Source organism: Ovis aries, chromosome 10 (assembly GCF_016772045.2).
Source record: "Ovis aries strain OAR_USU_Benz2616 breed Rambouillet chromosome 10, ARS-UI_Ramb_v3.0, whole genome shotgun sequence".
Taxonomy (NCBI): Eukaryota; Metazoa; Chordata; class Mammalia; order Artiodactyla; family Bovidae; genus Ovis; species Ovis aries.
This window is the reverse complement of record NC_056063.1, coordinates 72,599,148-72,626,398: the sequence shown is the minus strand read 5'-3', so window position 1 is coordinate 72,626,398 and position 27,251 is coordinate 72,599,148. Positions and strand designations below refer to the sequence as shown.

Below are 27,251 nucleotides of genomic sequence, written 5' to 3'. Positions count from 1 at the left end.
AAAAAAAAGTCAATATGATTTATTCTATGAAACACAATATTCTTATTATATAGCATTCATTAATCACTTCTTTCACATACAGTGAAAACTGCTAATGTCATCAATTTTCATTTATATTACCCTGATGTGAATAACTTCGAATAACATTTTGCTAAGCAACATTAAAGTACAATTGTGTCCCTGAACTGCATTCAGTTCACAGCCAATCCGTGCCAAAGGATTATGGATAATAAAGATTGGAATACTCTGTTGCTCCACTAATTTGAGTGAACTTTTTGAGTCACTTAATTTTTGCATTTTAAGTTTTTCTATCTGTCCTTAGAAATGACATATGAAAGAGACCTCAAAGTTGGTTCACAACCTCAGGAGTTCCCCAGGTGAAATTAGAATCAGCCATACAGATGGCAAAGAGAGACCAGAGAATTAGAAAGACCACTCCAGATCAGTAGGTGGCAGTTTTCATCAGCAAGGGAACTTACACACCAGGCTTGTCTTGGGCGGCTACAGGATGAGTCAAACTCTGCACCCACCTGCTAGAATCTTAAAACTTCATAGAGACCTTAATAGTGTTCAGGCATGGATACCGTCCAGATGGTCTCAATAACACTATTTTCTCAGGGCTGCTTCCTTAGAGTGGTTCCTAGGGTGGGAACAGTGGGTGAAATGTACATCCAAGGAAGGGGTGGGGGTTAGTGTCTCTGATTGACCAGGTCCAGCTTAAAGATCAGCTGGTGGTCATGTCCTCTTGGTGACCTTCTCCAACATTTAAATATCATTTAGTCCTACTTTTTCTTTTGTTCTGCAGTAGAAGAATGCCCAAGAATGAGCTGTATGAGGAATATTTCAAATCCACTTATGTGTCTAGGAAAATACTATAAAAACTAAAATGTATAATATTTGTGTAAACAAATAGCCCTGCATTTGATTAATTTCATTCTCTTTTAAAAGAGAAATGTAGTATTCCTTACTATCCTGAACTCAAATGTACTGGAATGTTTAATAATATATGTTTTAGTAGTATACTTTAATAGTGTATTTCATGTGACTTTTTATATGGGGAATCATTTCTTAAAGATTTGCAACCCATCAAATATGCTGATATTTGACATTCACTGCCAATAGTTTCGGAGAAGGCAATGGCACCCTACTCCGGTACTCTTGCCTGGAAAATCCCATGGACGGAGGAGCCTGGTGGGCTGCAGTCCATGGGGTTGCTGAGTCGGACATGACTGAAGCGACTTAGCAGCAGCAGCAGCAGCCAACAGTTTATTTCCTTTATCCCACAATCTCAGCCAAAAATTCAGTCCAAAAATAAGTGGAAATGAAGAGTTAATTTAAGTAAATGTTTGTGAAGGGTTCATAATATATATATATATTTTTCTTATGCTCTATGGACAGAAATAAAGTTCCTTACTCATCTGCCTGAGATTTCTGCCTACTGACCCATAAAACAGGAACTCTTCAATATTTATTAAGCCTCAATAACATGTACTATGCTAGGTACTGCAAGAGATGCTAAAAATGAATAAGGCATGAGCCCTCAGGGAATATATCATCTCTAGGAGGAGAATAAATAAGCACTGTATTCAAATTCTAAAGTGAGAATTATAAGTGGTATATGGCTGTTAAAATAAAGAACTTGTGGGAATTTAGAGGAGGGATAGATCATATCAAGTGGGAGAAATCAGGAAATGAAGGCTAACCTCAGGCAGTGAGACCTGAATAGAATTTCCAAAGCAAGGTCTTCCTAGGAACCAGAATGCTTAGAAGGATGAGGGGAAAAGAAAAAGTGGAATGATCATGTTTCAGCAACTTGGAGAGACCCAGATTCCCTCTAGTGCAGAAGAGTAAGCGGAAAAAAAGCAATGGACCACGAGCAACCCCTAAACTAGTTATCCCGGCTGCTGCTTCTATTTACCATATATTGTAATGTATATAATAAATTTACTCTCTTCTGAATAGAAAAAGTATCATTCCTGACTAGGAGCCAGAATCTTGAGGCTCCACCTCTGCCCAGTTAAATAAAACTGAATATTTTGAGTTACTGAGTCATACCTACTGGAAAAACAGTTAATTCTGCTCCAAGGCTTTGTCATTGAACTGGATGTACTAAATTCAAGAGTTTTGCGGGGTCAGACAGTCCTTGATCGAAAGTGAGTTTCAATCACAGCTGATAATGATTTGGGATGATAATAACAAGAGCAACTATCTATGCATTTTCATCTTTTTTTTTCTCTAAAACTTTTTTTCTCTGAAAACTTTAATGTGCACAGATATCACATGAGGCGCCTGTTATGCCAGGGGTTTGGATTCAATAGGGTTGAGATGGGGCCTGAGAGTCTGCATTTCTAATGAGCTCACAGGTGATGCTGACGCTTCAAGTATGTGGACCGCTTTTGAGGACGAAGGCTTTTGCACAGCTCCCAGACAGCAGAATCAGCATTACCTGGGAACTTGATGGCTATGAAATGCGGATTATCAGACCCCGGCACCAGACCTACTGAATCGGAAACACTGGGATGAGACCCAGCACCTTGTGTTTTAACAAGCCCTCCAGGTGATGTCACTGCTTTTCGAACACACTCGAAGCACCTGGCGGGAAGGCCGGGTAAAATACTATTTATTGAAGACCGAATCTCATCCCCAGACAGTCCCCTGTAACTGGTGCGTGGTGTGGTCTGGGAAACGGGCTGTCTAAAAGCTCTACCAGGTGACTCAGATATGCAACAAAATTTGAGAATCCCACGAGGGAGGTATTTAACTTTTGGCAGGCCTTCTTTTCCGCCTATGTGAAGTGGATAATATCCACGCTGATTCCTGCTTTCGCGTCCAGATTTTGCCATCTTCAGCCACACTTGGCCAAAATCCCACTTCAGTCTCCTCTCCCGGTGTCCCACATCCTCGATCCGAGAGCCTAAGGTCCCGGTGGCGGGACCCGCCAGGGCACTAGCCAAGCTCCGCACTCCGGCGCCGCCTTACACCTACGTGGCCCAGGGGTCCGCCCTCGGGGGCTCCCGGGACGGCGACGGAGCGCTCGGCGCATGCGCTCGGCACCCGCCAGGCCCCGGCCCGTGTAACGGACTCGCGCTCCCCCCACCGGAAGTGAGCGGTCGCGCGACGGGAGGAGCCGGCGGTAGCGTGGCGGCTGCGGGCTGAGGGCGCCGGGTCTGAGGGGCTCGCGCTTCCCTGTCCGCACCATGGCAAAGGCCGCCGGCGTAGTGCGGCTGCTCCTGGGCTTCACGGCGCTCTGGCTCTCGCTGCTCGGAGCCCGGACGGCCTCCGCGTCCAAGGCGGTGACGGCCCACTTGGCTGCCAAGTGGCCGGAGACCCCGCTGCTGCTGGAGGCCAGGTGAGGGAGTGCGGGCCGGACCCTCCGCCGAGCCCGCGGAGGGAGGGTGCGGCGGGGCTATGGGCGCCCCGGGACCTCGACGGCGCCTCGGGCGCTTGACCCTCAGAGCATCACCTCCTCCCCTTGCTACCCTGGGCTCCGCACTCACTTGCGGCTCCTTTTCCCCGCCATTCCTACTTTGCCTCACCCACGGGTTTGAAAACTATTAATTCCTTTGGATTTTCTTAGCATTTACGTGAGAGAAAAGGAAGACGGGGAGGTGGACTGTGGCGTTTAGTGCAAGCTCTGCAATTGATGGAGGCAGTTCTAGTTTTTAGGAACCGGTATTTGAAGCACCTAATTTCATACGATGGCTTTCTGTGGAGAAGAGAGCGTCCCAAAGCTCTGACTTCTTTCTGAATCTCCTCAGCTGGAGTTAGTGCATAAGGTATCATGTACCTTATGTGGAGAAACAAAACTGGGAGATAATGAATTTTAATCTTAATATTCCAGTAGTTAAAATTTGAAAATTTTTGTTCCTTTTTTTAACCGGCATGAAGTTGTTTTGTTGGCATGAAGTTTTAATGCCAGTTGCTTTTGTATTAATACTTCACCAGAACCATAGCTTTTGGTTCCGAACAGTCTTCATCTCCTCCGTGAAGTTGCATATCTAAGATACGAAAACAGATTTTTAAAAATTGAGCTATAATTTATGTAAGGTATTAGTTTCAGGTGTGCAACATAATGATTTGATGATGTGTTCACATGGTGTGAAATTATCACCATGGACATAAGTCCAGTTAATACCTGTCACCACACATAATTACAAAGGTTTCTTTTCTTGTGATGAGAACTTTTAAGATCTCTCTTGACAGCTTTCCAATATGCAGTTCTTTACCTATAGTCACCATGCTGTACGTTACATCCCCATGACCGATTATTTATATTGTAGCCAAAAATTGGCACCTTTTGACCACTTTCACTCGTTTCTCCCACCTCCCTTCTTCCCGCACCCAATTTGTTCCCTGTATAGGAGCTCATTTCCTTACTGTGTTATGTTTGTTTTAAGAGTTCATAGGGTATTTGTCTCTGTCTTATTTCACTGAGCAAAATTCCCTCAGGTCTGTCCAAGTTCTCACAGATAGCAGTATTTTCTTTTTTTATGGCTGAATAATACTCGTGTGTGTGTACATTTTGTGCACTCCAAAAGCCCCAAATGCTTCTCCAGTGTCCCACACAATTTCCCTGATACGGGGAACTGACCCCTGCTTCAGGTCCCCCACCCTCCCATGTGCAGGTGCAGTCCTGCTCAGTCTCCTTTTTTTTCCACTTCTCCTTTCATCCTGCCGAATTTTGCCTGGATCTGTATATTCCTTTCTAGTGGTCAGGGACTCCTGCCCACTGTCAGCTGATGTTCTGCAACCCTTCTGTGTCTGGAGGGGTATTCCTGATGCATCCATGGAGAGAGATGCACTCCATGTTCCCCTGCTCCTCTGCCATCTTCCTGTCTCTACATTTTCTATATTCATTTATCATTCAGTGGATTCTTAGGTTGTTAACATATCTTGGCCATTGTAAATAATGCTGCACTGAACATAGGACTGCCTGTATTTTTGTTAGTGTTTTCACCCAGAATTGGAATTGATGGATCATATGATAGTTTGTAAAAATTTTTGATGAACCTCCAAACTGTTTTCCATAGTGGCCGTATCTGTTTACATAACCAGCAAGGGTGCACATGGATTCCTTTATCTCCACAGCCTCACCACACTTGTTATCTCGTCATTTATGTTTATATAATTTTATATATATATAATTTTATTTATTTTTGGCTCTACTAAGTCTTTTTTGGTGCATGGGCTTATCTCTAATTCCTGGGCTCTAGAGCCCAGGCTTAATAGCTGTGGTGCACGGGCTTAGTTGCTCTGCGGCACGTGGGATCTTCCCAGATCAGAGATCGAACCAATGTCTCCTGCATTGGTAGATGGATTCTTTGCCACTGAGGCACCAGGCAAGCCCATCTCTTTGGTTTGTTGTTGTTGTTGTTGTTGTTGTATATGGCCTTTATTTTGTTGAGAGGAGATAGGCTGCCCACTCCAGTATCCTTGGTCTTCCATGGTGGCTTAGACTGTAAAGAATCTGCCTGCAATGCGGAAGACCTGGGTTCGATCCTTGGTTTGGGAAGGTCCCCTGGAGGAGGACTTGGCAACCCACTCCAATTTTCTTGCCTGGAGAATCCCCATGGACAAGAGGAGCCTGGCAGGCTATAGTCCATGGGATTGCAAAGGGTCAGATATGACTGAGTGACTAAGCACAGCACATGTTGAGGATATTCCCTCTATACCCATTTTGATTTTTTAATCTTGATACTGATTTTTTTCAAATGCTTTTTTTTTTTAATCTATTGGGATGATCATGTGATTTTTATCTTTAATTTGTTAATGTGTTGTTTCACATTTGTATATTTATGGGTATTAAACCATCCTTGCCTCCCTGGAATAGCTTGATTATGGTGTATGATCCTTTTAATGTATTGTATTCAATTTGCTAATATTTTGTTGAAGATTTTTATGTTTATGTTCAGCAAGAATGTTGACCTTTAATTTTCTTTTCTTGTGTCCTTTTCTGGTTTTTGTATCAGAATAATGCTAATCTTATAAAACAAGTTTGAGAGTGTTTTATTTTGGAAGAGTTTGAGGATTGGTATTCTTTATTTTATTTTTTAAGTTTATTTTTAATCGAAGGATAATTGCTGTACAATATTGTGTTGGTTTCTGTTATACATGTTTGGTAGAATTCAACAATGAAGCTATCTGGTTCTGGACTTTTGTTTATTGGGAAGCTTTTGATTACAGATTTGGTCTCCTTACTAATAATAAGTCTGTTTGGATTTTTCTATTTCATGGGTCAGTCTTAATAAGTTGTATGTTTCTAGAAGTTTATTCATTTCTTCTAGGCTGCCCAGTTTTTTGTTGTTTATTTGTTCATAGTAGTCTCTTATGATCCATTGAATTTCTGTGGTATAGATACATCTGTATAGATGTTACAATTATAGATATTTAGATGTAGTATAGATATTACAATAAAACAGTTTTTATTAAAATATTCTAGTTTAATATATGTCCTATTCCTCTACCTTTTCCCCAGTTTCTTCCATACTTTTCATGGATATGGTCTCACACTCAGTTTCAAATCATTCTAACTTCTTCCAGTATTAGACTGGCAGTTGGAGTGTTTCAGTTTCTATTTGCCTCAAGAGTCTGAGAACTGAAACTCCCATAGGATGCTCTAAGGAGCATCCTTAGATTCTTCACAGTCTAGCCCCTCTCTGATGTACCAACTCCATAACTTGTAGTGGGTTGGAAGGTGGTGTCCAAAAAGATATGTCCACATCCTAACCCCTGGAACCTGTAAATGTTACCTTATTTGGAAAAAGGCTCTTTGACAATGTAATTAAGGGTCTTAAGACATGATTCTTATGGATCTGGATGGGTGCTAAGTCCAATACGCTTATAAGATACATAAGAGAAGACACAGGAAGAGGAGGACATATGAATAGAGACGGAGATAGGATTGATGTAGCCACAAGCCAAGGACCACCTTAAGCTTTCAGAATCTGGAAGGTTCTCCCCTAGAGCCTTTGGAGGGAGCATAGCCCTACCAATACCTTGATTTTGGACTTCTCCAGAACTGTGAGACAATAAGTTTCTGTTGTTTTAAGTCACCAAATTTTTGATAATTTATTACAGCAGCAATAGGAAACTGATTTGATTTGTACCTTGAAGTAGGGTACTGCTGTAACAAATACATAAAAATGTAGAATTATCTTTTGAATCTGACAGAAGCTGGAAGAGTTTTGAGAGGCATGGTAGAAAAAAGCTAGATTGCCTTGAGGAGACTATTGGCAGAAATACAAAATACTGGAGTGGGTTGCCATGCCTCCCTCCAGGGGATCTTCCCAACTGAGGGATGGAATCCAGGTCTCCCACATTGCATGCGGATTCTTTACCATCTGAGCCCACCAGGGCAGCTCAGGAATGCTGGATAGCCCAAGAATACTGGTAGCCTATCCCTTCTCCAGGGGATCTTCCTGACCGAGGAATCAAACCGGAATCTCCTGCATTGAAGGTAGATTCTTACCAGCTGAGCTACCAGGGAAGCCCTAAAACATTTATAATTTAGTACTGTCTGCTAAGGATGTTTATAGGCTGGTGAGACTAAAATTTTCAATACATATACCACAACTTAAACATTTAAACTGTATTTATTCCACTGGTGTTGCTCTTACTGAAAATATTTTTTGAAATAACACTTATAATTACTGTCTGGTTCTTTAGTACATTTAAAATCATCCTCTATGGAAAAATTTTTAATCTATGTTAGAATAGATAAAATTCTTCTTTTGGGAAGAAACCTTGTTATTTGGTGCTAAATATCAAGTAAAAAAAACTGGAAATACCAGAATTTTGGATTGTTTTTTTCTTTTTAAAAATTTTGACCAAAGTAATTACTTAAATTTTTGGAAGGTGAGATGCTGATTTAGATGGCCTCTCAAGGATATTTTCTCCTCTAAGGGTAGTGATTGGCAAATTGCCCATGAAAGTAATTCAAGAAGAGTTCTCAAAGTGTTAGAGCAGTGGTATAGTGAAGGAGTAACTGTAAGGGAATACTTTAGTAAGGTGATTACTTTACTCTTATGTATAAATTCTGGAGGATCATACTCATGTATAAATTCTGACATATGGAAGAAGTCTATTTCCCATAGTTGCACATGTATGAGCGTTGTCAATAGTGTTTGATCAAGTCCATTAGGTAATAAGTATTGTGCTCTACTTTTCTAAAAGTTTTGTACCGTCAGTTTTTGGTTACATCCTATTTAGTGTTTCCTGCAGTTTCCTCTCCTTTTAGCCTTTTTGTTTGTTTGCTTGCCTGTTTTAATGCCATTGAGTTGGACACCATTAATAATAAGGGTTGCCTTGGAGTTACTGCTTTAAATTCATATGCCTGTCATGTTTAGTATGTTGATGAATTAGTCAGTTTTCTCACCTTCTTTTCTGCCTTTACTGACCATCTCAGACTCACAAGAATTAGTTAATTTTGCATGTGTCTTGAATGTCCTCAATACTTACCATTTATATTAATCATTAGTTTTACTGAGGCTAAAAAAAAGATAAGGTGGGCAATAGCAGAATCTGTACCGTTTGTTTGATGGTTGTATTCTTTCTAGTTTAAATAGTTAGATCTACTTGTTTTTGGTGTCTTGCACTTTGTTCCAAACAAGACTGAATAGCCTTTCACTTATTTCACTATTTCCAAAAGGCTTTACATTGCTTTGGCTATTTTTTCTTACCTATGCTCTTTGGATAAATGGCAGTGTTTTGGGGGTTTCCATGCCAAAGACCTAATGCAGTGTATCAATTTTCTGTTAATTTTTTGATTAAGGTATTTTCTGCTGAAATAAGATTGTCTACACAAATAGGTAGCTAAATAAAAATAATAATATTGCTTTCTAAAGATGGTTATAAGACCAGGTTTTGTTTGTGAAAAATAGGCTGTCTGTTTTTTACCTTTTTAATTTTATATAACACTGTCCGTATTGCCATTTAATTATACCTCTCAGGGCATTACACATGCATGCATGCTAAGTCAATACAGTCGTATCCAACTCTTTCCAACCCCATGGACTGTAGCCTGCCAGGCTCCTCTGTCCATGAGATTTTCCAGGCAAGGATGCTGTATTGGGTTGCCATTTCCTTCTCCAGGGGATCTTCCTGACCCAGGGATCAAACCCTATATTGCCATTAAGTTTTACTTCTCTGAGCATTTCACATAGAGAGCAAAATAAGTTATCCATTTTTTACCTAATAAAGAGGAAAAACCAAAAGTAATTTGTCACATAGTCTTTTCCAGTTATGATTATATGCCTGTAGTTTAGAATGACAACTCAGGTAAGAATCATCAATGTGTTCTCTTTTTGCGTTACAGTATATGGAAATCGGTAACTTTAGTTTTGGGAGTTTTGGTTTTTACCAGAAGTTGTAATTTGGCTCTAAAATACATTTTATGGTATCAAAATCATTTTTAAATTTCTAGCTATTAACTGATTACTTTTATTTTTAATAGTGAATTTATAGCAGAAGAAAGTAATGAAAAATTTTGGCAGTTTTTGGAAACTGTACAAGAATTAGCAATTTATAAGCAAACAGGTAGGTGATATGCATATTTCAACTTTCCAGATATATATTTTTGTGCCTATGTTAGACGTGTTTATTGTTTTTAATGGTAATGTTTAAGTGTATATACTTAATTAGGTTAGTAAATCTGAATATTAACTTTGAAGATATTTTAATGGAAACTATTCCAATTATCCATTTCCAAATGTATAAGGTTTTATTTTATTTTATTTATTTATTTATTTTTAGTTTTTTATTTTTTTAATTTTAAAATCTTTAATTCTTACATGCGTTCCCAAACATGAACCGCCCTCCCACCTCCCTCCCCACAACATCTCTCTGGGTCATCCCCATAAGGTTTTAATACTTTATTATAAGAAAACTTTTATAATTAGCAGTGTCTATTACATTATAATCAAGAAATAGAAATTGTTGAATTATGGTTTTCTTTTTACCTAGATTTCTTTGAAATAGTACTAGTTTTGCATGTAATAATAGTGAAAGAATTTTTTTTTGCCATAATACTTTTGCTCCTGAACTCTTAAAGAGATTTTTAGTTTTTGCCCTTAACAAGTCAGATAACCTGTATACTTTCATTTCATCATTTAGAAAATGGAGTTAATCATTCCTACTTTTTATACCTATACACACACACACACACACACACACACATACATACACACATACATATATAGTTCTAGAATGAGCACATGTTTATTACTGTTTCTTAGGGAATATCAGATGCTGAAATTAGATTTTAGCAGGGGAGGCTGAAAGGTTAATTATTGTTATAAGGAAAGGTTAAAGAAAAAGATTACTGTCTCTACAGAGAATAGAATAAATGATGTTAACATAAAACCCCTCAAGATGGAATTTTCTTGCCTTTTAAGCAGAGAAAACTTCTTAGTAGGATGATTAAGTAGTTTAGGATTTTATTCCTGAGTGTAAATGTAAGATGAACAGTGATTTTGAATGTTTTAAGTGTTCATTTACTAGAGCTTGTTTGGCTTGCTAAGTGGCCTTTAAGTGCAACAATTTTATGATTTTTATGAGATAGGCTTAAGATAACAGAACAGACATACCTTTAATATTTTAAACTGAAATTATTTCCAAAAACAAGTAATTTACTCTTTCAAAAAACGTACTAAAAACCTTCATTATTCAGAAATCATTACTTGAATCATGAGAGACAGTATGTGATGCTTTAGATACTGAGAATATAAACATGAATAAATGTGATCTATATTCTCCAAACCTTGTAATATGATGGAAACTGCTACATGTACTAGTAAGTGATCACAGCTTTACTAGAGACGGATAGGTATAACATGGAAGTATGTAAAGAGGTGCCTGGTTAGTATTTCAGAGAACAGGACAGCCTTTCCAGTGGTAAGTGCTGGAGTTGAGTTTGGATGACAGGATTTAGTGAAATCATAGGGAAAGGAAGACAAGCAGAAGAGAAAACAGGAGTAGATAGCAAGGAGAAACTGTGACCACTTAGAAGTCTACTTGTAAAGCAATAGGAGATTGTTGGTTTTGTATTTATCCCAGTGGAGCTATTTCAAATACTAAAAGATGGTGCTATGAAAGTGCTGCACTGAATATGCCAGCACATTTGGAAAACTCAGCAGTGGCCACAGGATTGGAAAAGGTCAGTTTTCATTCCAATCCAAAGAAAGGCAATGCCAAAGAATGCTCAGACTACCAAACAATTGTACTCATCTCACACGCTAGTAAAGTAATGCTCAAAATTCTCAAAGCCAGACTTCAATAGCACATGAACTGTGAACTTCCACATGTTCAAGCTGGTTTTAAAAAGGCAGAGGAACCAGAGATCAAATTGCCTACATCCGTCGGACTATCAAAAAAGCAAGAGAGTTCCAGAAAAACATCTATTTATGCCTTATTGACTATGCCAAACCCTTTGACTGTGTGGATCACCACAAACTGTGGAAAATTCTGAAAGAGATGGGAATATCAGACCACCTGACCTGCCTCTTGAGAAACCTTTATGCAGGGCAGGAAGCGACAGAACTGGACATGGAACAACAGACTGGTTCCAAATTGGGAAAGGAGTATGTCAAGGCTGTATATTGTCACCCTGCTTATTTAACTTATATGCAGAGTACATGATGAGAAACACTGGGCTGGAGGAAGCACAAGCTGGAATCAAAATTGCTGGGAGAAATATCATTAACTTCAGATATGCAGATGACTCCACCTTATGGCAGAAAGCGAAGAACTAAAGAGCCTCTTGATGAAAGTGAAAGAGGAGAGTGAAAAAGTTGGCTTAAAACTCAACATTAAGAAAACTAAGATCATGGCATCTGGTCCCATCACTTCATAGCAAATAGATGGCGAAACAGTGACAGACTTTATTTGGGGGGCTCCAAAATCACTGCAGATGGTGACTACAGCCATGAAATTAAAAGACGCTTACTCCTTGGAAGAAAAGTTATGACCAACCTAGACAGCATATTAAAAAGCAGAGACATTACTTTGCCAACAAAAGTCTGTCTGGTCAAGGCTATGGTTTTTCCAGTAGTCATGTATGGATGTGAGAGTTGGACTATAAAGAAAGCTGAGTGCAGAAGAACTGATGCTTTTGAACTGTGATGTTGGAGAAGACTCTTGAGAGTCCCTTGGACTGCAAGGAGATCCATCCAGTCCATCCTAAAGGAAATCAGTCCTGAATATTCATTGGAAGGACTGATGCTGAAGCTGAAACTCCAATACTTTGGCTACCTGATGTGAAGAGTTGACTCATTTGAAAGGACTCTGATGCTGGGAAAGATTGAAGATGGGAGGAGAAGGGAACGACAGAGGATGAGATGGTTGGATGGCATCACCAACTCAAAGGACATGAGTTTGAGTAAACTCTGGGAGTTGATGGTGGACAGGGAGGCCTGGCGTGCTGCAGTCCATGGGGTCGCAAAGAGTTAGACGTGACTGAGCGACTGAACTGAACAGTAATTTTAATTTTGCTATTTGAAATTTAAAAAAAAAAGATGGATATATCTGGTTTTCATGATAGTTAAAAAACAAACACCAGATTTTCTGGCTCTCACTTAAAATCCTGAGTGCCCCTATCCCAGATTTTTTCTTCTCAGTACATGTTTATGGACTTCTTTGGTGACATTTTCTATTGGAGAAGCTGTCTTGAAAATTACTTTTATAAATTTTGAACCCTTTAAGTCACTTGGGTTTATTAGCGTATTTTATACCTAAATGAAACATCATGTCTGGACAGACGAGGCAGGTCATTAACAAGATGGAATATAAGCTCAGGAATACCTAAACTCAGGCATAGGAGATGTATGTATTTCAAGGTTGAACAGCTAAAATGAATTGTATTAAGATTACTAACACAAAAATATAATTCTGTTGAAGTTGTTCATAATGGTGAGAGTCAAATGCATATTGCCGCCTCATTGCTGATCTTGCTAGGCATAGGAAGAAATAGTATATATGAGGAATTAAATATGTTAACAACTAACAGACTTCACTGAATTTGTTTTCAAGACATTATCCTAGAGAATTCATTAAAACCCTTAGTTACTTATAATTTTCTAGGTTGTTGAATCTCCATGAGGCCTTTTAAATACTCTACACTGAAGAATAATTTCAGTGATACACTTGCCTAAAACACAGTGTAAATGTTGAACATTAACTTTTTGAACTCAGGTGCTAGTTTCCTGCTATTTCATGAGGACAGTTTACATTATGTGCCAGTATATTAAAACCTTGTAAACACTGAATTCAGTTCAGTTCAGTCGCTCAGTCGTGTCCAACTCTTTGTGACCCCATGAATCGCAGCACGCCAGGCCTCCCTGTCCATCACCAACTCTTGGAGTTCACTCAGACTCATGTCCATCAAGTCCGTGATGCCATCCAGCCATCTCATCCTCTGTCGTCCCCTTCTCCTCCTGCCCCCAATCCCTCCCAGCATCAGAGTCTTTCCCAATGAGTCAACTCTTCGCATGAGGTGGCCAAAGTATGGGAGTTTCAGCTTGAGCATCATTCCTTCCAAAGAAATCCCAGGGCTGATCTCCCTCAGAATGGACTGGTTGGATCTCCTTGCAGTCCAAGGGACTCTCAAGAGTCTTCTCCAACACCACACTTCAAAAGCATCAATTCTTCGGTGCTCAGCCTTCTTCACAGTCCAACTCTCACATCCATACATGACCACTGGAAAAACCATAGCCTTACTAGACGGACCTTAGTCGGCAAAGTAATGTCTCTGCTGTTGAATATACTATCTAGGTTGGTCATAACTTTTCTTCCAAGGAGTAAGCGTCTTTTAATTTCATGGCTGCAGTCACCATCTGCAGTGATTTTGGAGCCCCCCAAACTAAAGTCTGACACTGTTTCTAGTGTTCCCCATCTATTTCCCATGAAGGGATGGGACTGGAAGCCATGAACTTCATTTTCTGAATGTTGAGCTTTAAGCCAACTTTTTCACTCTCCTCTTCCACTTTCATCAAGATGCTTTTTGGTGCCATAAGGGTGGTGTCATCTGCATATCTGAGGTTATTGATATTTCTCCCGGCAGTCTTGATTCCAGCTTGTGTTTCTTCCAGTCCAGCGTTTCTCATGATGTACTCTGCATAGAAGTTAAATAAGCAGGGTGACAGTATACAGCCTTGACGTACTCCTTTTCCTGTTTGGAACCAGTCTGTTGTTCCATGTCCATTTCTAACTGTCGCTTCCTGACCTGCATACAGGTTTCTCAAGAGGCAGGTCAGGTGGTCTGGTATTCCCATCTCTTTCAGAATTTTCCACAGTTGATTGTGATCCACACAGTCAAAAGCTTTGGCATAGTCAATAAAGCAGAAATAGATGTTTTTCTGGAACTCTCTTGCTTTTTCAATGATCCAGCGGATGTTGGCAATTTGATCTCTGGTTCCTCTGCCCTTTCTAAAACCAGCTTGAACATCAGGGAGTTCACGGTTCACGTATTGCTGAAGCCTGACTTGGAGAATTTTGAACATTACTAGCATGTGAGATGAGTGCAATTGTGCAGTAGTTTGAGCATTCTTTGGCATTGCCTTTCTTTGGGATTGGAATGAAAACTGACCTTTTCCAGTCCTGTGGCCACTGCTGAGTTTTCCAAACTTGCTGGCATATTGAGTGCAGCACTTTCACAGCATCATCTTTCAGGATTTGAAATAGCTCACCTGGAATTCCATCACCTCCACTAGCTTTGTTCGTAGTGATACCTGTTTTGAAATGTTTTTGTATGGTTCTCCCACAGAGTTATGTATTTATTGATGTCTCAAGATAATTAGCTAACCTGTGTTGTTTTGTGTGGTGAATCAGAAATGTCAACCAAGGTTTATCTGACTCTAGAGTCTGTCAATTTTCATTTTTCCACGTTCTCAGTATATAAAAATCTCAAAGTCCATAAAGATTTTAGTAGTTTCTACACAAGTAAAGTTGTCTATATATTTTAAAGGAAAGATTTTTAGAAAAGGTTATGACATTTCTAGCTTAGTTACTTATAAATGAGAATCAGGTTTGGGGTAGGAAAATGTTTGCTGTCTGGATGTGTCACATTTGAAATGCTTGTAGAATATCCAAGTGAGGATATGCAGTAAGCGGATATGAGTGAGAGATTTAAGTTAAAAAATCTAAGCTAAAAGATAGGATTTGGAAATTAGCAACACCAAGAAGGTAGTGGCAGTTACAGAGAGAAAGGATGGAATGAGAAGAAAATAGATAAAGAACACCAGTGTTTAAGAGATAACCAGAGAAGAACATGAGATAGAGTCTAAGGAGTACCAGTGGAGGTAGGCAAAAACCTAGAAAATGTGGTATCATGAAAGCCATGTTGAGAGATAAGTGATAGATGTTCAGTTCAGCTCAGTCACTCAGTCGTGTCCGACTCTTTGCGACCCCATGAATTGCAGCACGCCAGGCCTCCCTGCCTATCATCAACTCCCAGAGTTCACTCAAACTCACATCCATCAAGTCGGTAATGCCACCCAGCCATCTCATCCTCTGTTGTCCCCCTTCTCCTCCTGCCCCCAATCCCTCCCAGCATCAGAGTTTTTTTTCCAGTGAGTCAACTCTTCATATGAGGTAGCCAAAGTGTGGGAGTTTCAGCTTCAGCATCAGTCCTTCCAAAGAACACCCAGGGCTGATCTCTTTCAGAATGGACTGGTTGGATCTCCTTGCAGTCCAAGGGACTCTCAGGAGTCTTCTCCAACACCACAGTTCAAAAGCATCAATTTTTCGGCCCTCAGCTTTTCTCATAGTCCAACTCTCACATCCATACATGACTACTGGAAAAACCATAGCCTTGACTAGACAGACCTTTGTTGGCAAAGTAATGTCTCTGCTTTTCAACATGCTATCTAGATTGGTCATAACTTTTCTTGCAAGGAGTAAGTGTCTTTTAATTTCATGGCTGCGCTCACCATCTGCAGTGATTTTGGAGCCCAATGTTACCAAATACTAAAGATGAACCAAGTAGTATAAATATTAACCTTTATCAACAGAAGAATTAGTAGTGAGTTAGAGGGCAGTTTTACTGGTATATTATTGAAACACTATAGTAAGTTGAGGAAGTAGAGACAAAGTATTGTTAAATTTTCCAGGATTGACTATGAGGCAAATAAGATGAGCCAGTACCTAACTCATTAGGTGCTGGTGTGGCTTTTTTTTTTTTTTTAATGAGTGATTTATGTATATTAAATGCCAATATGTAAAAAACTGAGTGAAAGGTGAAACTAAATATGAAAGATATTGAAAGAGCAAAATCATTATTGGCAGGTTAGTTGGTAAGGAAGGATTTAGTTATTTTTAAACATTACCTAAAATATAAAATAGGCCAGTGCATTCATGATTGTCTTGCAAGTTAAGCCTAAAATACATATTTTCTTTCTGTAAACCCCTGAATCCTACATCTGTTACTACATTAGAGACAGTTTGGTGGCTCAGATGGTAAAGAATCTGCCTGCAATGCAGGAGACATGGTTTCAGTCCCTGGGTCAGGAAGATGCCCTGGCGGAGGGCATGGCTACCCACTCCAGTATTCTTGCCTGGAAAATCCTGTGGACAGAGGAGCCTGGTGGTCTACCGTCCATGGGGTCACAGGGAGTTGTATAGAACTGAGCAACTAACAGTGACCTTGACAAATTTTGATGTCTCTGCCTGGTACTAAGATTTGTTTCAGTTGACTCAGTTCTCTGTTTTCTTGTAAAACCAATCCGTTTTGACTGATGTAGTCTTATTTTTGTTCTGTGATTAAATTTTGACTATGTTATTGACCCTGTAGCAATTAGGATTTTTTAAAATCCATTTTAAAGATAATATCTCTTCTTTAGTTGCTTTTGTGTTGCTTTTACTACCAAAGCAAATCTTGCATTATTTTTTGACTGTTGGAGGGGAACTCAGTATAACTTCCTGAAAAATCACCTGTAGTTTGTTGAAGTAGAAGTGAATGAGCATACTGAGTCTCATATGATGACTCTTTGAAATACAGGGTTAGGAAAGTATTATTGGCCTTAATGAAAAGGTCTGTTCCCTTCTTAAATATTAATTCCATAAATGTATTAAATGTCTTATTTTGTATGCCAAGAGTAGAAAGGTATAATTGAAAGACTAGAAAAGATTCCTGCCTCAACAGCTTAGCTTAATGGGAAGGATAGCATTAAACAAAAAATTATACAAAGAATTTTTAATTGCAGGTTAAGAATTGGTCTAGAGATGGTGTAGAGTTCTATGCTGTTCTTCGTCTCCTCTTAAATTTTAAGTAGGGCCTTATCTGATCCATGTATTATAACTCTGCAACCTGGGAGTGAATGTTGGTGCCTTCCACTTAGATTTTAATGACAAGATTATTTTCATCTGGGCTTGTATTGATTGCCTGGACTTCACTGGAATGTACAAATGAAGTAAATTAAAATATGGAGATCTTGATTTTCCCTTTGGCTGTAATACCTTCTGTTCCAATCTTAAAATATGACATTAGTTTAGTTAGCTGTACACTGAGAGATGTGCTAATGTGTTGAAATACGAAATACTAACATCCTTTTCTTTTGAATTCTTTTCACAGAATCAGATTATTCTTACAACAACTTAATCCTGAAGAAAGCTGGACAATTTTTGGACAATTTACATATCAATCTCTTAAAGTTTGCTTTCTCTATAAGGGCATACTCTCCAACTATTCAGATGTTTCAACAAGTATGTAAAAATACCCAGACTGTATTTGACAAAGAAGCATACTAGAAACATAAATTTCTTAATGTGAATATCTTTAGTTAAAAAAGATCTATAATTTATAAACCTGGTTCCATAGTCTATCATTGACTATATTTTCATTGTGACCATTGATTTTAATATAATTAAATATTTCGTTAATTTTATAGTTATTTGATGTATACAAAAAGGCAAAATGGTTGTCTGAGGAGGCCTTACAAATAGCTGTGAAAAGAAGAGAAGCAAAAAGCAAAGGAGAAAAGGAAAGATAGACCCATTTGAATGCAGAGTTCCAAAGAATAGCAAGGAGAGATAAGAAAGCCTTCCTCAGTGATCAGTGCAAAGAAATAGAGGAAAACAATAGAATGGGAAAAACTAGAGATCTCTTCAAGAAAATTAGAGATTCCAAGGGAACTTTTCATGCAAAGATGGGCACAATGAAGGACAGAAATGGTATGGACTTAACAGAAGCAGAAGATATTAAGAAGAGGTGGCAAGAATACACAGAAGATCTATACAAAAAGGTTCTTCACCACCCAGATAACCACGGTAGTGTGATTACTCACCTATAACCAGACAGCCTAGAATATGAAGTCAAGTGGGCCTTAAGAAGAGTAACTACAAACAAAGCTAGTGTAGGTGATGGAATTCCAGGTGAGCTATTTCAAATCCTGAAAGATGATGCTGTGAAAGTGCTGCACTTAATATGCCAGCACATTTGGAAAACTCAGCAGTGGCCACAGGACTGGAAAAGGTCAGTTTTCATTCCAATTCCAAAGAAAGGCAATGCCAAAGAATGTTCAAACTACCACACAATTGCACTCATCTCACACACTAGTAAATTAATGCTCAAAATTCTCCAAGTCAGGCTTCAACAGTATGTGAACCATGAACTTCCAAATGTTCAAACTGAATTTAGAAAAGGCAGAGGAACTGAGATCAAATTGCCAACATCTGCAGGATCATGGAAAAAGCAAGAGAGTTCCAGAAAAACATCTATTTCTGCTTTATTGACTATGCCAAAGCCTTTGACTGTGTGAATCACAACAAACTGTGGAAAATTCTGAAAGAGATGGGAATACTAGACCACCTGACCTGCCTCTTGAGAAACCTGTATGCAGGTCAGGAAGCAACAGTTAGAACTGGACATGGAACAACAGACTGGTTCCAAACAGGAAAAGGAGTAAGTCAAGGCTGTATATTGTCACCCTGCTTGTTTAACTTATATGCAGAGTACATCATGAGAAGTGCTGGACTGGATGAAGGACAAGCTGGAATCAAGACTGCCGGGAGAAATGTCAACAACCTCTGATATCCAGATGATACCATACTTACGGCAGAAAGCAAAAAAGAACTCAAGAGTTTCTTGATAAAAGTGAAAGAAGAAAGTGAAAAAGTTGGCTTAAAACTCAACATTCAGAAAATTAAGATCATAGAATCTGGTCCCATCACTTCATGGCAAACAGATGTGGAAACAGTATCAGACCATTTTGGGGGCTTCAAAATCACTGCAGACGGCCATACAATTAAAAGACACTCCTTGGAAGAAAAGTTATGACCAATCTAGACAGCATATTCAAAAGCAGAGACATTACTTTGCCAGTGAAGGTCCCTCTAGTCAAAGCTACGGTTTTTCCAGTGGTCATGTATGGATGTGAGAGTTGGACTGTAAAGAATGCTGAGCACTGAAGTTTTGATGCTTTTGAACTGTGATGTTGGAGAAGAAGACTCCTGAGTCCCTTGAACTCAAGGAGATCCAGCCAGTCCATCCTAAAGGAAATCAGTCCTGAATATTTATTAGAAGGACTGATGCTGAAGCTGAAATTCCAATACTTTGGCCACCTGATGTGAAGAACTGACTCTTGGAAAAGACCCTGATGCTGGGAATGATTAAAGGCCAGAGGAGAAGGGGATCACAGATGATAATATGGTTGGATAGCATCACCGACTCAATGGACATGAGTTTGAGTAATCTCTGGGAGTTGGTGATGGACAGGAAAGCTTGGTGTGCTGCAGTCCTTGGGGTCGCAAACAGTTGGACACAACTGAGCAACTGAACTGAGATAAGGAAATAATGAGGACAAATCACCATTGAAATTAACTATAAATATTTTCGTTTAATGGGACATTTTCAACTATTTCAAAGCATATTTTCCTACTGTAAAGTTGATTTTGTTTAATTGTTTGATTCTCCCTGTGTATAGATATTTTTACTTTAACTAGAGCAATAACTTAATAGTAGTTGATAAGCTATTTTAATCAAAGTAATGTGTGAGTTTTAAAAATGATATTGTAATTACCAGGTACTGTAGCTAAGTGTCGTCTTTGAAATCTTAGATTGCAGCTGATGAGCCCCCCCCAGATGGCTGTGCTGCATTTGTGGTTATCCATAAGAAATACACCTGTAAAATTAATGAGATTAAAAAGCTGCTGAAGAAGGCTGCTTCAAGGTAAATTAATGATAGCCTGTAGTAAAAGGAGCAGTTTATAAAGAGAGATGAGGGTTGAAATAGAAATTTCTTGCAATAAAAATTGTAATATTCTAAGAATGTGTTTAAAAGAATGTGCTCTGAATATTTATCTGAGTCTTAAGTCCTTCTCTAAAATATATAAGTACTTTCAATATTTTGTCTTGATTAGCTTTTGATTTTAGGGTACCAAAATACCATAAAACACATGGGAGAGATATTTTATATGCATAAGTTAGCTTTTTCAAATACAGACAGACCTCAAAGATATTGTGGCTTCAGTTCCACCTCAATAAAGTGAATACTGCAGTAATTCACTTGAAGTTTTTGGTATCCCAGTGCATGTGAAAGTACGTCTACACTAAACCATAGTCTGTTGAGTGTACAAATGACATTTTGTCTAAAAAATGTACATCCCTTAATTTAAAAACACTTTATTGCTAAAAAATGCTAACCATCTGAGCCTTCCGCGAGTCTTAATCTTTTTGCTGGAGGAGAGTGTGAAATACTGCAAGAATTAGAGAATTACAAAAATGTGACACAGACAGGGAGTGAGCAAGTGCTGTTGGAAGAATGGTACCATAGACTCGTTCAATACAGTTGCCACAAACCTTCAGTGATTAATGCAGTTGTCTGTGAAGTGCCATAAATGAAGCAAAAAACCCAATAAAACGAGGTATGCCTGTAAACATATAAAACTGGATTTATCTAGACTATATCTCTTTAAATATAAATTGAATGTGTACCTTGGAAATTAAAAATAACAAAAATACAGAATTACCTTTTTATAAACACATTATTCAAAACATTTTTCTTCTTCCAGGTATTTAATGCAAATGAATATGAGAAATAAGGAGGAGATTATTAACTTAGTAGTGATTTTTACAGAGTAGTACCTACCAGTAGGTGTTTTACTGCGTGATTGTTTATACTTTAAACAGTATTAAAGTTGTTTCTCTAATTTTGAAAGAGTTATTTATATGTTAGACAGTAATGTATATTTAGTAATTCATATTAGTACTTATTTGTTGGAATCTTTCAAATATTTTCTTATATTTCATATTAATTTTAATATACAGAAACTTTTATGTAGCCTGATTTTTCCTTTATGTGTGTATTTTATACTGAGACAGTTTTTTCCAAACCTGAGTAAGTAAGAGATTTTATTAATATTTTCCAGTAGCTTTCTTAAAGTTTTTATTTTATCCTAGACTTTTAATATATGTATAATTTATTTTCATAGGAAGGCAAGGATCCAGTCAGATCTTTCCCCCCTTCAGGTGCTAGTCAGTTATTATATTCATTGTATTTATACTATGATCTGTTTGTTTTATACTGTTATGTTTCTTGTAACAGTGCTATGTTGTTAGTATTTATTGCTTTAATAATTTATTCCAGTGTCTCACAGGACAATTTCCTCTTCATAGCTGCTTTTTTTCCCCCCTCCAAAAGTTCTTAGCTCTGCGCTTGTTGATGCTTTCAGACTAACATTAGAGTCCTTTTTTTCCTGTGAAACTGACTCCCTAAAAAACATGGGTAGAGTTTTAATTAGAATTATGTTAAATCTATTAATAAATTTAAAGAATTAAATGTTTACTATATCAAATCTCAGTGGATAGACATCATATGTCTTCTGTTCACTCCTTCTTTTAAAACTTTGAAGTTTTATACTCTTCTCTGTTTTTAGAATTAGAAATAATTGTTTTATTATATGAACTGTTTTTCACCTATTAAGATGAATTCAAAGTTTCTCTCTTTGGACATATTATGTAATATATTTTAAACTATTACACCTTCTTTGTGTTGCTAGGGAAAACTATTTGTTAATGGTGTGGTATTTTTGTTGATTGCTTATGCTTTTATTAAGGCTCATTTTTCTACTTTAATGAGATTAGCTGTTATTTAAACTATCTATGCCAATTTTAATATTCTAACTTCATATAGTGAATTAGACAACCATGTTATTCTGTAAGAGTTAATTTAGCATGGGAATTATATATTCCTCTAAAGCATTAATAGACTGACTCCAAAATTGTCTGCCCTAATATTTTTTTTTTTTCTAGTGCATTTTATAAAGGGAATTTTGATAACTTTTAGTTTAGAGTTGCTATTGGTTTCTGATTTCTGATGTCTGATATTTCAGTTTTCTTATGGAAACTAAAATTTAAATATTTAATATTTAGATATTAAATCTAAATTAATTTAAGATTTAACACAACGTTAACATCAAGCTGTTAGGAGAGGCACCCTGCCACAGAACCTGTGAATTCCTGCATATTCTTGCTGGGTCTGACAAGTAAAAAAGGCAAGATCTGGACTGCTTTTTACTTGAACCATTTTTTATGGTTGTGTTTGTAGTGAGCAACCTTGAGGAATTACATAATTCCTAATTTTGAAAAGAAATTTCAAAATTTTGCTTTTGAAAAGAAGAGTGGGCTCATTATAAAACAGTGATTTCCCAGGTACAGTGTTTCTTGTACACCCACTGTTTGTGTAGTATCCATTTGGGTCCATATTTTGTTACACACACCCTGTTGTGAAACTTATGGAGCAGGTGTAATGTTCATTCTGCTTGCTCTGTCCTGAGCAATAAAGTTCTTTGTCTTTGACACAAGAGTCTCACGTCTTCTGCCAGACACGGGACTTCTGCCAGACATGAGACATGACAGAAGCCCAACTTATTACTTTGCAAGTAGGCTGAAACCAAGCCACAGCCCTTTTACAGTTCTTAATGGTTTTAGAAATAAGGGTGGGACGTTGACAGACAACGTGGCTTTCTGGGAGAGGAAGGACAAGGCCCCCGTGGTTTGGGGAGACAAAAGCTCAACACTTGAATTTCTTTCCTGCTGCCCCTTCTCTCTCCCCGTGCTGTTCTTCACTCCCTGTGCTTCTGGCTGGGTGATAGCAGTCTTCTGATACCTGCTACTGTAGCTCCTCATACAGAGTTTTAGGTCTTTGTTACTTTAGGAAAAGGCACCCAGACTCAACTGATGCGGTTTGGAAGATGCACATAATGGGAAAGGGAATTAAAATGATCTCTAGGTTAATTGGGGCTTCCCAGGTGGTGCTGTGGTAAAGAACCCACCTGTCAGTGCGAGAGATGTAAGAGATGCAGGTTCGATCCCTGAGTCGGAAAGATCCCCTGGAGGAGAACAACCCACTCCAGTATTCTTGCCTGGAGAATCCCATGGACGAAGGAGCCTGGTGGGCTATGGTCCATGGGGTTGCAAAGAGTTGGACATGACTGAAGCAACTTAGCATGCACACTAAGCCAATTCAGTGTACTTTTATTTTTACTGTTTTGGTTCCCATATCTGAATCTGGAACTGGTATTGATATTGTACATGTATATGCTTTGAGTGATGTGAACACTCATAAAGTCTAAAGGGAGATGCTCTCATTGGAAGACTACCACATGTAGTACATTCCCAGGTGGTCCAACAGAAATAACATAGAATCCCAGGAGGAGAGGAGGAAATCACAACTTCAGTTACAGACTGAATGGCTGCCTGAGTGCACAGGAATGCAGTTTCCGAGTACAACAGCACCACCTGCCTGACTCAGCCATCAAGTACACCCCTTTTAAAACAATTACTGCTAAGCTTTAGTTGAAACTGAACTGACTCAGGAAGCCTTGTAACTCTACTATCTGATGTTTACATTTTGGCCTAAGTCAACTAGGATTCAATGACTGACAGGGTGGAAGGGACCCAGCAATTGTCTCTGGTCAAGTGGAAATAGTATATTCAAGAGCACTGTTACTTTGACCTTTTGTGATCTTAGGGTTACATGGCAAAGGGGCAGTAGTTCTCCTTTGGGTCAAAGCACATGCCCCAGTCCCTTACCTGAAGTAAAATCTCTGACTCAGTGGGGCCTTCAGTTCTCTTTTCCCTTAAGGCTTGCATCAAGTTATTGATACATTCAGCTCAGTTTGAAGTTGATGGTGTCTTAGGGTTTCTGCTGCTTTTCATCTAGGCTCTATGTGTGCTAAGTTGTGTCAGTCATGTCTGACTTTGTGACCCCATGGACTGTAGCCTGCCAGGCTTCTCTGTCCATGGAATTCTCCAGGCAAGAATACTCAAGTGGGTTGCCATGCCATCTTCCTGACCCAGGGATCGAACCTGCATCTCTTATGTCTCCTGCATTGGGAGGCTAGTTCTTTACCACTGATGCCACCTGGAAAGCCCTCATCCAGGCTGCATCTGTGTAAAACCAAAAGCAGATGGGGGCAGAATTCAAGGCGGTTCTCTTATTGCTGAAGAATTCTTGACCCCTAATGAAACTTGCTACATTTTTACTGACCCTGGGCTGTTGCCAGTGGCCTACCTATCTGGTCTGCCACTTGGAAGACGACCAACTGGCAGATTAGAGGCACCACTCTGGTTTCATGATTTATTTCTCATATGCTCTTTACTTTCAGTTCTTGTTTGTGTTTTGTTTTCATTTTAGGCCCAGACCCTATCTGTTTAAAGGAGATCACAAATTTCCTACAGACAAAGAGAATTTACCAGTGATTATTCTCTATGCAGAAATGGGTACAAGAGCATTTCGTAAATTTCACACAGTGTTGTCTGAAAAAGCTCAAAATGGGGAAATTCTTTATGTTCTTCGGCATTACATTCAGGTACATGCTTGCTTTATTCAGGATTACTTTGGCTATAAAAAATTTTTTATAATTTCTCTACTAGATATTACATAATAACTTTTCCTAGAATACATATATCTGATAACACAACTATCAAATGTAAATTTTATGTGGATAAATATATTGGGATTCTGTCTCTTTTCTGGAAAGTATCCTGTTTATGTTTCTTTCCCTTATCATATGTATATCTGGAACAGATTTACAACTTGGATTAAAAAACAAAACCATACAACAATAGGATGTATAATATTTGGTAGGACTAATAAACATAGTTATTTTTAATGAAAATGTGTTATAATGAGGAAATCTAACTTGATATATTGATAGTATATATTAGTTCATTGTGCTAAGCGTTGTATAGGAATGCTCTCAAACCAATCTGTTTGAAAGGCTGCTTGCTTATTCAGGTTTCAGATCAAATGTGTTGTATTATCCCCCACTCTCCCGACTCTCACTGCTATAACACTCTACCACTTTTTAATGGCTTCATAGAACTTATTACTATGCTACCTCAGATTTTATTTAACACCTCCACCCCCCACCAAAACAAACACGCAACCAAAACTCTCACCTCACACACTAAAATGGCCCTTAGAAGGACTTTTCTTTTTTATTTCTTATTCCAAACATGGAAAGAGTGTTTTAATTTGTACTTCCCAAAATATTCGTGATAAGTATTAATATACAACTCCTCTGTATCCATGGTTCAGAATCTGCAGGTTCAACCAACCAAGGATTATGTAATAGTGTAGTTTACAATTGGAAAAAAAAATCCATGTATAATTAGATCATTGCAGTTTACATAGTTCAAATCTATGTTGTTCAAAGGTTTGATTTGATTTGATATCAAATCATTATATTTATTGTACACCGTAAACTAATACAATGTTATATGTCAGTTATATCAGAAAAAGAATGTGAGATTACAGTGTATATTTATCTTTTTTAAAGAAGTCCCTAAGTGATTCTAATATGCTCCTGCTGGGTGGCATTTTCATCTATTAAGAATCAGTGTCCCAGCCTGTTCTTTGGAGAATGTAACCATTAAATATACTTCTGTGAAAGCATACTCAACAGTTATCTGGGTACTTTGTAGCATCAAATTATAACCTATTTAATTAATTACATATTGTGCATCCAAAATAGTTATACTGTAAATCTAGTCAACATGTAATTCTAATAAAAACAGACTTATTCACGCTACCTTTTGAACAGATGCTTTTTTTGTAGGGAAAGAAGAAATAGGATGATGAAGAAAGATTCCTCTCAACAGTTGATTTAGCTTGTGAGAATTTTTGGTTTGCAAATCCCGGGTTATTAAACTATGACTCAGATTTTTATATTAATACATTTTCAAATAGAGAAAGTAAATATGAAATTAATGAACATTTATCTTTATTACCGAGGAGCTAATACTGTTCCAGAACTGATGATGGAAACTGGTTATGTGAAATTGCATTTCTTTCATGAATTATAACAAGATATGTGAATTTAGAGCATAGCCACCAACTAATTGTCTTTTGAGTGGACAGTCAAAATGTATTTTTTAATTGAGCTGTATGAAACTGAAAACTCTTTAAAAGACTTTAAACTTTGCCAAATTACTATAATTATAAACAACCCAGTTTTCTCATGCTATCTTTTATTATAGCATGTGCCTGAGAAATTAGCAAATTAAATTTTAGCGTGGGCAGCAAAAACACTTTCTGCATATCTGAAGCTAATTCTTACATCATCTTATTTGAAAATAAAATAGTCCAGGAATAGTCACTCAGGTTATATACTTACTTATTTTTAAGGCTTGGGGGAAGTTTAGGGAGGAAAGAAGAGAGTGAAAAGAGTAGTATACTATTAAGATTTCCTTTCCATTTGGTGTCTGCCTCTTCCTCTGTCATGTGTAGGATTGCAAAACTGCCCTCATGCAGACCTTAGTTAAACCAAGGCATAACATCTTCACAGTTCAGTTAGTTCAGTCGCTCAGTATGTCCGACTCTTTGCGATCCCATGAATCACAGCACGCCAAGCCTCCCTGTCCATCACCAATTCCCGGAGTCTACCCAAACCAATATCCATCGAGTCTGTGATGCCATCCAGCCATCTCATCCTCTGTTGTCCCCTTCTCCTCCTATCCCCAATCCCTCCCAGCATCAGGGTCTTTTCCAGTGAGTCAGCTCTTCGCATGAGGTGGCCAGAGTATTAGAGTTTCAGCTTCAACATCAGTCCATCTTCACAGGAGTTTGCTAAGTACTAGGTTAAACAGGTTTTCTAACCCATGGAAGAATATGCCAAATGGTAATGATTAGAGCACAACTGATAAGAATTCAGCCTAGAAGCCAGAAAGAACCTTAGACAATCTTCTAAAAAGTTTACATGTATTCATCCAGGTTGCTTACTTTTTTAAAAAATATGACTTCTTTTTCTTCATATGGTAA

The 27,251-nt window shown here is 38.2% G+C and overlaps 1 protein-coding gene across 3 annotated transcripts in view; it reads left to right on the top strand.

The window, feature by feature from the left end:
* The first annotated feature begins 3,114 nt into the window (after positions 1-3,114).
* UGGT2 (UDP-glucose glycoprotein glucosyltransferase 2) overlaps positions 3,115-27,251 on the top strand; it is a 154,613-nt gene continuing 130,476 nt past the window's right edge. For all 3 annotated transcript variants that reach the window (XM_060394596.1, XM_004012207.6, XM_042255013.2), the window contains exons 1-5: positions 3,115-3,349; positions 9,452-9,534; positions 17,561-17,691; positions 20,044-20,156; positions 24,624-24,798. In XM_060394596.1, the coding sequence (XP_060250579.1) occupies positions 3,198-3,349; positions 9,452-9,534; positions 17,561-17,691; positions 20,044-20,156; positions 24,624-24,798 (654 nt within the window). In that variant the 5' untranslated portion in view covers positions 3,115-3,197. The remainder of the gene's footprint in view (positions 3,350-9,451; positions 9,535-17,560; positions 17,692-20,043; positions 20,157-24,623; positions 24,799-27,251) is intronic.